General features: G+C 40.8%; 1 protein-coding gene across 1 annotated transcript; it reads left to right on the forward strand.

Annotated features, from left to right (window-relative positions):
- Positions 1-9: 9 nt before the first annotated feature.
- Positions 10-9,869, forward strand: crnkl1 (crooked neck pre-mRNA splicing factor 1). Its single transcript, NM_001016895.2, is given in 14 exon segments — positions 10-86; positions 2,347-2,499; positions 3,001-3,092; positions 3,181-3,339; positions 3,619-3,785; positions 3,980-4,158; positions 4,603-4,773; positions 5,646-5,837; positions 6,187-6,246; positions 6,537-6,617; positions 7,194-7,433; positions 8,101-8,202; positions 9,205-9,453; positions 9,588-9,869. Coding segments are annotated over 14 exon segments (2,064 nt in total). The 5' UTR covers positions 10-38; the 3' UTR covers positions 9,759-9,869.
- Positions 9,870-10,134: the final 265 nt, after the last annotated feature.

Here is a 10,134-nt window from a genome sequence, read left to right on the forward strand (position 1 = left end):
GTGTTTCCTGTCAGGTTGTGTTGCAGACGTGAGGAAACATGGCGTCCACAGCGGCGGGGAAGCAGCGAATTCCAAAAGTGGCCAAGGTAATAAAGTTGGGATAGATTCTTAGCAGAAGGTCTGTACGGGGGTTTGTATGACTTGCTGATGGAGTTGTCTTACATTTAGCGATAATACGAACGCTGTGGTTGATGGGTAGCGAGTAGAACCCAGGAGAATTAGTATTCATAGCTGTGCCATCCTTGTAGCCCCCTCATTCATAGCTGTGCCATCCTTGTAGCCCCCTCATTCATAGCTGTGCCATCCTTGTAGCCCCCTCATTCATAGCTGTGCCATCCTTGTAGCCCCCTCATTCATAGCTGTGCCATCATTGTAGCCCCCTCATTCATAGCTGTGCCATCATTGTAGCCCCCTCATTCATAGCTGTGCCATCCTTGTAGCCCCCCTCATTCATAGCTGTGCCATCCTTGTAGCCCCCTCATTCATAGCTGTGCCATCCTTGTAGCCCCCTCATTCATAGCTGTGCCATCCTTGTAGCCCCCTCATTCATAGCTGTGCCATCCTTGTAGCCCCCTCATTCATAGCTGTGCCATCCTTGTAGCCCCCTCATTCATAGCTGTGCCATCCTTGTAGCCCCCTCATTCATAGCTGTGCCATCCTTGTAGCCCCCTCATTCATAGCTGTGCCATCCTTGTAGCCCCCCTCATTCATAGCTGTGCCATCCTTGTAGCCCCCCTCATAGCTGCCATCCTTGTAGCCCCCCTCATTCATAGCTGTGCCATCCTTGTAGCCCCCCTCATTCATAGCTGTGCCATCCTTGTAGCCCCCCTCATTCATAGCTGTGCCATCCTTGTAGCCCCCTCATTCATAGCTGTGCCATCCTTGTAGCCCCCCTCATTCATAGCTGTGCCATCCTTGTAGCCCCCCTCATTCATAGCTGTGCCATCCTTGTAGCCCCCCTCATTCATAGCTGTGCCATCCTTGTAGCCCCCCTCATTCATAGCTGTGCCATCCTTGTAGCCCCCCTCATTCATAGCTGTGCCATCCTTGTAGCCCCCCTCATTCATAGCTGTGCCATCCTTGTAGCCCCCCTCATTCATAGCTGTGCCATCCTTGTAGCCCCCCTCATTCATAGCTGTGCCATCCTTGTAGCCCCCCTCATTCATAGCTGTGCCATCCTTGTAGCCCCCCTCATTCATAGCTGTGCCATCCTTGTAGCCCCCCTCATTCATAGCTGTGCCATCCTTGTAGCCCCCTAGGCCCTCCCCCTCATTCATAGCTGTGCCATCCTTGTAGCCCCCCTCATTCATAGCTGTGCCATCCTTGTAGCCCCCCTCATTCATAGCTGTGCCATCCTTGTAGCCCCCCTCATTCATAGCTGTGCCATCCTTGTAGCCCCCCTCATTCATAGCTGTGCCATCCTTGTAGCCCCCCTCATTCATAGCTGTGCCATCCTTGTAGCCCCCCTCATTCATAGCTGTGCCATCCTTGTAGCCCCCCTCATTCATAGCTGTGCCATCCTTGTAGCCCCCCTCATTCATAGCTGTGCCATCCTTGTAGCCCCCCTCATTCATAGCTGTGCCATCCTTGTAGCCCCCCTCATTCATAGCTGTGCCATCCTTGTAGCCCCCCTCATTCATAGCTGTGCCATCCTTGTAGCCCCCCTCATTCATAGCTGTGCCATCCTTGTAGCCCCCCTCATTCATAGCTGTGCCATCCTTGTAGCCCCCCTCATTCATAGCTGTGCCATCCTTGTAGCCCCCCTCATTCATAGCTGTGCCATCCTTGTAGCCCCCCTCATTCATAGCTGTGCCATCCTTGTAGCCCCCCTCATTCATAGCTGTGCCATCCTTGTAGCCCCCCTCATTCATAGCTGTGCCATCCTTGTAGCCCCCTCATTCATAGCTGTGCCATCCTTGTAGCCCCCCTCATTCATAGCTGTGCCATCCTTGTAGCCCCCCTCATTCATAGCTGTGCCATCCTTGTAGCCCCCCTCATTCATAGCTGTGCCATCCTTGTAGCCCCCTCATTCATAGCTGTGCCATCCTTGTAGCCCCCTCATTCATAGATGTGCCATCCGTGTAGCCCCCTCATTCATAGATGTGCCATCCTTGTAGCCCCCTCATTCATAGCTGTGCCATCCTTGTAGCCCCCTCATTCATAGCTGTGCCATCCTTGTAGCCCCCTCACATTTGTCTTCTGAAATGTTGGTATCAAGGCTGAACCCACAAATGTGCACCTGTTTCTGAACTGGAACTAGCATCTTGCGTTCCAACAGTCAACCTGCTATTCTACCAGAAATATTCCTTTTTCCCTAACTGACTTTGTGTTCTTGTTCCACTGAAGGTTAAAAACAAAGCGCCGGCAGAGGTGCAGATTACAGCCGAGCAGCTGCTGAGAGAGGCCAAAGAGAGGGAACTTGAGCTTCTGCCTCCACCTCCTAAACAGAAGATCACAGATGAGGAAGAGCTTAATGATTACAAACTAAGGAAAAGGAAGGTAATGCTTTCAGCCGTGGCTAAAACTCATTTACCATGGGACAGCATTTGCAGCAGTAGGGTGCATTTTATACAGATGCTGTCAGGTCCTCTCTGCAGCATGGAAGTTTATGTTTAATCTGTAGTTCTGTGTTATGATTGCTGAGCTGCAGATTGGCTGGCATCCTACAGTGCAAAATGCTGAAATGCAGGAAATGTACAGATGCCTGCTGCAAGTAAGGTTTTGGGGATATGATTCTAAAAGTTGTATAAAAATACATTTTGTTAACATTTTTTACATGATTACATACAGAAAAATTTAGAAAACAATGCATGAACACTATCGGAACTTCCAGAGAGTAATCTAAATGTTTTTTTTAAGGATATTATTGAGATATTCACTGCTGCCTGTGTCCATGATGATGTCTCATTCATAAATGAATTGATGTCTCAATTCAATAAATACAGGATATAATTATCTCTATTTAGAGTCGTAATGTTAAAAGTGGTGTCTTTCTTTCAGACCTTTGAAGATAACATTAGGAAGAACAGGACGGTTATTAGTAACTGGATAAAATATGCACAATGGGAGGAAAGTCTAAAGGAAATTCAGAGGTATTCACTTTTTTAATTAAATTGGCATAGATGGCTTAAAATTAAATTTACGCTTATTAATGATTTGAATTTTTTTTCTTGCTTTTAGGGCACGGTCTATATACGAACGTGCTTTAGATGTGGATTACAGAAATATTACACTATGGCTGAAGTATGCAGAGATGGAGATGAAGAGCCGCCAGGTTAATCATGCACGAAATATCTGGGACAGAGCAATCACTACCCTACCCAGGGTCAATCAGTTCTGGTAGGTTTGTCACTTTTCAAAGGAAAGACTATGCTGATTTATACATATAGGTAACCAAAAATAATTAGAAATATATGGAGTTATGGGGGTAACTTTTTAGTAAAGGATTTTGTGTTATAGGAGTGCTGCAACTTAAGGTCGATAATCCCTATGTACAATGTAGATAATATGTAGCTTGTTTCTGTCGTGATTTTATGTCCTTTAGAAAATTGATTGTGCTGTAGCATAAGAAATGTTTTGACCTTCGAGTAATAAAAGACAGTGCTTTGATGTTTGAAGGTACAAGTATACCTATATGGAAGAGATGCTCGGAAATGTGGCTGGAACGCGGCAGGTTTTTGAACGTTGGATGGAGTGGCAACCTGAGGAGCAAGCTTGGCATTCTTACATCAACTTTGAGCTCAGATACAAAGAGGTGGACCGGGCCAGGTCTATTTATGAGAGATATATCCTTTGTGTATAAATGTGATAAGTTACTATGTTAAGAAATTCTTTAGAGTGGGTGCTGTGATGTACAATAATGCCAACATTGCAACTAAAACCTATTTAGGGTTCAAGGGTTTCCGATATGCGATCCCTTACCTGTACAAAGTAAAAACATAAATATCACAGAAAATTTGATTCTTTAACATCTGTGTACTTGTAATTGTGCACCCTGATGTGAAGAACTGGATCAAATATGCTCGCTTTGAAGAGAAGCACGGTTATATTGCCCACGCACGAAAAGTTTATGAAAGGTCCGTGGAATTCTTCGGGGAAGATCACATGGATGAAAACCTGTATGTTTCATTTGCTAAATTTGAAGAGCATCAAAAAGAAGTGAGTTTTAATTTACTTTAGCCAAGCTGTGTTATTTTAAACTGTATTAAATTGGGAGACATCAATGGGAGCACATTTAATGAATTTGTCAAGGCTCTGTATATGTCAGTAATTGACCCTAGCAACTGTTTTCAGCTCCTTATCTTCTCCCTTTCCTGTGAGGTTAGATGTAGCTACTACTGTCTTATTGCATTAGAATAGGTTTAAAATCAAGTTTCTCTACATAAAAATGTGTTTACTCTTCCAATTTGTTTTAATTCTAAAAACTGCCACATTCCCAACAAACGGGTGAAATAGAATGTAATTTAGGTCCAAGGAGACCAGCCTGGGATGATGATGTGCTGTTTGTCATCTGGTGATAGAAGATGCAGATGACATCTGTAACTGTGTTAAAGTTCCAACAGGATTACATCCTATTCAGCATGTTTATTGTTCTCTACACAGTTTGAAAGAGTCCGTGTCATCTATAAATATGCTTTGGACAGAATATCAAAGCAACAGGCCCAAGAGTTATTCAAGAATTACACTATTTTTGAGAAGAAATATGGTGACCGGAGAGGTATTGAAGATATTATAGTCAACAAACGGAGGTTCCAGTATGAAGAAGAAGTAAAGGTAAGGGAGCAATATTTTATGCAACACAGAAAACACAACTAGGAGTAAGCTTGCAAAGACTAAAGCTATTTAGTTGACCAGGGTCAAGTAGGCTATACACGTACTTATAGTACTTAAACCAATTTAGGGTGGTTCTAGGCATTTGAACTGTTTTTAGTCTGTTTACTGCTAGATAATGTTGTTAGGAACTCTATTCTAGCAACGGAGCAATGTGTGTATAGTTTTAAGTAGATTTAACCGATTGCCTGCCATAGATCAAATAATCTTAAGTGCCAGCAGTCAAGAAGCTGACCTCAAACACTACAGATTTTTCTTTTCTTGATGTGTGTGACTGGCAACATGCCGCAGGTTAATTGCTTTTGAAAGTGACCGACCGACTTGCCCCTCTATCATTACTTTTATGGTGATAGTAAATCAGTACCCAAACACTGCTCTGCCCATAAGTTTAATGTGAAAGATCAGTTTAGCACACATGGCCCACAGTAAATAGAAATACTGACTGGCACCACAAAACTGTTTTGTTTTTTTTTGTTTTTTTAACATGTTTCTTATGGCATAACCTGAACAGTAGTCCTTGGGTAGTTTCCATTTCTTTGCATATTACAGTATATAAATTATTTTGAGCTTGCATAGTTTTTCTAGTCTGCACTGCACTATTTTTTGTATAGGATAGAAACAGAATAGGAAGTAACAAACACTTGTGCTGTCCGAATGTTTGTGACACAATGAAATGAGCTTTAAATATGTTCGTAATGAATAACACAGCTGCAGTTGGTCACATCTCATGCCAGAAGAGCAATTCAGCAATAGGTAACAAAATGGCACAAGATGGAGAAATCACTTGATAAATATACAAATGTCTTTCTCCCCAGGCAAATCCTCATAATTACGATGCTTGGTTTGATTATCTGCGGCTGGTTGAAAGTGATGCTGATCCTGACACAGTTCGAGAAGTTTATGAACGGGCTATTGCCAATGTCCCACCTACAAAGGAGAAGAGACACTGGAAGAGATACATTTATCTGTGGATAAACTATGCCTTGTATGAGGAGCTAGAAGCAAAGGTGAAAAAAATTGTAATCCACAAGAAACTCTTGTAACTGTGTAATAACCTAGCATCCTGCGCGCACCAGACATTCTTTGTCTGCATATTTACATTGAATTACACTGCACATTTTTGCCCGCTAGATGGCAGTTGTGTGTCAGACATCTCTTAATGCAGAAAACAGTCTGAAAAACATAGATCATATACACTTTATAAAGTGTGATTATTATGACTGGATCTGTTGCATTTCCTTTTATAAAAGCAGCGTGTTATAGGAAAAAAAGGAATAACCCTAAACCAAACCAAATTTTTTTTCACTTAGCTAATGGACAGATTTTAATGGTTTTTTTACATACTTTGAATTTCAGGACCCAGAGAGAACAAGGCAAGTCTACCAGGCCTGCTTAGAACTAATCCCTCACAAAAAAGTAAGAGTCTTTGTAATTGTTTGTTTTCCATGAGCCTTATGTCATTTTACGAACTAAATTCTAGTCCTAAATTTGAGGATTTGCCTGTAGCTAGGCAGAACAGCCCACTCTTCAGCCGCTGTGCACAACACCAGGTAGGGGTGAATGCTGATCTGCCTCACGTGATAGTAATGATCTCTGCACAGGAGTGAGAGATTTTGTTGTTTTAATTATGTCTTCAGCCATCTTGAATTTTAACTTAAAATATTAGGGCTCTTACTGCTACTTGTTAATCTAGTTTTATTTTACAGTTCACATTTGCAAAAATCTGGCTGATGTACTCACAGTTTGAAGTCAGACAAAAAAATCTTCCATTTGCAAGAAGAGCTTTGGTGAGTACCATCAAATACAGGGAGCACTATTTTCTATCCTAAGACTCGCGGTGATATTAAAATGTTTGAAAAATCTATTTTTATCTACCCCAATATTTGTCTGTATCCCTGTTGCTTAACCTTGGGTTCCCAGATGTTGCAAAACTACAACTTCTAGTATGCCTTGACTCTATGTGGACGAATACTGGAAGTCGTAATCCTGCAACTTATGGGAACCAAATGTAAAAAAACAGTTTGTTCAGATAGTTAATCGTGTCATGGAGTTTCTGTAAAAATCTATAGCAAGATGGGTAATTACAAGTAAATTAATGATTTACATCACAGTATTGTAGTTTTGTTTCCCATTAGTGATTGTTGCTTGCCACAGATCAAAGAACTCTTACAACTCTTTTTGAGTGTAAAAACTTTTCAGAAATTTGTAGAGGTTTCCAGCCTTATCCGGGGGGAGTTTATTTGAATATTTTATTATATTGATGAACCAATGCTGGTAAATGGGCCTAGTGCAGTTCCAAAAATAATTGTTTTTCCTGTTACTAAGTTGAATATATGTAGATAAGTAATGCCTTAATCACACAGGGCACATCCATTGGGAAATCTCCAAAGAACAAACTGTTTAAAGGTTACATTGAACTGGAGCTGCAGCTAAGAGAATTTGACCGTTGCCGAAAGCTTTATGAAAAGTTTCTGGAATTTGCCCCCGAGAACTGCACAACATGGATAAAATTTTCAGAGCTGGAGACTATTTTGGGTGACGCTGAACGAGCTCGTGCAATATATGAACTGGCTATTGGACAGCCACGACTTGACATGCCTGAGGTATGAAACTATGCCTGTGCTTTTACAGGACTCTCAATTTTTTACTTGTTTTTACACTAGATTGGTGTAAATGTATCAAGCTGCCCTAACAAAAAAAAAAGTCTGCCAGTAGGGTTTGTTCCTATTTTTTACCTATACTGCCCCCTATTACCATACAGGTAGGAGACCTGGCATCTTGTGTTTTCCATGTTAACTAAAGGATATTTAAACATTAAGTAAATACAATATTAGTTTGGAACAAGTACATAGTACTGTTTTATTGTTAGACAAAAAGGAAAACATCCTAAAAGACTCCATTTTAATCAAGTAATGGAAATATATGGGAGATTGCTCTTCTGTAATTTGGAGCTTTCTGGATAATGGATTTCAGACGATACCATACCCTGAAAAAAAAAAACACCCAGCAGAGTAGCACAGCGGTGTTGGTCTGGCCAGTTGACACCCTTTATCCGGCTTGGTAATGGTTGTAGAGTGACTGTGTTGCTTTGACTGAGTGTTATTACCGAGGGTTGCAATAGTAAATGTTCCTCTAACAAAGCATAACTACTGATTCTTTAGCGAACGGTTTCATTCTGTAGTGCTGAAGGTCGCCATGGTATTTGACTACTATTTATATGACTGTCTCAGACTTCCCCTTATAGCTGCCTGCTCTGTGTGATATTTGCAGGTGCTCTGGAAATCCTACATTGATTTTGAAATCGAACAAGAAGAATTTGAAAAGACTAGAACCCTTTACAGGAGGCTTCTCCAACGAACACAGCACGTTAAGGTATTTCACTTAAGATTCAATTTTCTAGCATATTAAGCACATAAACATTGAGGTCTCTGCATGCCACAGACTTTGGTAATTGGGCATCAAACTATTTAAGAATACCCCTGTCCTTCATATTAAGGATGATGCTATTATGTGTGAGAGAGAAGATAAGGTACAAGGTTTGAGGCAGTTTTTTTTTTTTTCATTAAAAAAAAAATCAACTTGTAGTTTGGAGTAGAAAGACGTATTTTGCTAAATTCAGTAAATGTGTAATGTGTTAATTTTCGGCGTGGGGGCAAGAAATCTTCACAAAACAGATTTATTATTGGCACAGTAAGGAGACTTGTAGCTTTCCAAATCAGTTTTATTTATATGCATATTATTAAATATAATTTCCCTGTTTATAAAGAAATATCTACTTTTTATAATTAAGTATTGAGCCGTATATAATAAATATACTGTCCTTAATTTGCATTAGATTACTGGCTCTCCAGTCACCATAACCACAAAATGTGCTCAGGCAATAATGCATGGCGCAGGTTTCACTCTGGGCCCCTTTATTGGACTTTATATGGTCCCTGACAGATCCACAGTAGAAGGGGGTAGCCAATCACAGCCCTGCAGTCACACAGTGGTGAGATCAGGATCAGGTCACCCTAGCTAATGACTGGTTCCTATCCTACAGTGCAGTGTGCCGAGTGCCACCGGCTCCCCTGCACAGCCTGGGAAAGGAGGCAGCAGGGAGTGGAACAGACTAGTAGGGTTTTTGGAGAAATTTTTAATCCGCCCGAAACACATTCCTTCTATATTTAAAAGCATATATGCACTGGCATATTCTTGTTTTTTTTTTTTACACTGCTCTTTTAAATGTAAATTAAGAATATATAGTCTTCAGTTATCTAAAAGTGTCTGAGCAAAAGTAGCTTTCCCATGAGCTCATTCCAGCAGGTGATGCTATATTTACCTGGTTTATGTACAGTGTTACCGTTTTTTATATTTATAATTTACCCTCCTTAGGTCTGGATTAGCTTTGCACAATTTGAATTAACTAGCAGCAATGAGGACACATTGGGAAAATGCAGACAGATCTATGAAGAAGCCAATAAGAGTCTAAGAAATTGTGAGGAGAAAGAGGAGAGGCTGATGCTGCTTGAATCTTGGAGAAACTTTGAGGAGGAATTTGGGACAGAATCCACAAAAGAAAGAGTAGCCAAACTTATGCCAGAGAAGGTCAAGAAGAGGAGAAAACTGCAAGGAGAAGATGGGGTAAGAGCTTCCCTGCCTAGCATGCTACCCTTAAACCCAAGTGTATAAATGGGTTTCCTATTAATACCTTTGTTTTGTATTTATCTAATTGCAAACTCACTTATTAATCAATAACATTTTATTTTTTCTACCAGTCTGATGCAGGATGGGAGGAATACTACGATTATATCTTTCCAGAAGATGCCGCCAATCAGCCTAATCTTAAACTGCTTGCAATGGCCAAACTTTGGAAGAAACAGCAGAAAGAGGAAGAGCAGACTGATGAACCGGATCCAGATAAAGACATTGATGAGAGCAGTTCCTGACACTGATTTTTCCAGTGTCCTTGCTTTGTTTGTACATAGTGCCACTTACCAGTGACTCTCACAAGGCTGCTTTTTTTTAAAAAATAATAAATAAAACCTGTCTGAATATAATTACATTTAAAAGGATTTAATCTTCATTGTTCTATAACAGTGGGAATCACTGCCTGTAAAGAAATGAGTAGGACACATGGGTAATATATCTGATAACTCTCAATTACATAGGCTGGGGAGGGCAAAAAATGAAAGCACATGTAAATGTGATACTGTAATTATTGTCTATTCCAGGAAAAATCCTCACACTGAGTTGCCTTTACCCTTATGGTTTAAATGACTAGTAACGCTAGTAAATGCCCTTAAACAGTACCAAATAATTTTT

This window comes from Xenopus tropicalis, chromosome 5 (genome assembly GCF_000004195.4).
Source record: "Xenopus tropicalis strain Nigerian chromosome 5, UCB_Xtro_10.0, whole genome shotgun sequence".
NCBI lineage: Eukaryota > Metazoa > Chordata > Amphibia > Anura > Pipidae > Xenopus > Xenopus tropicalis.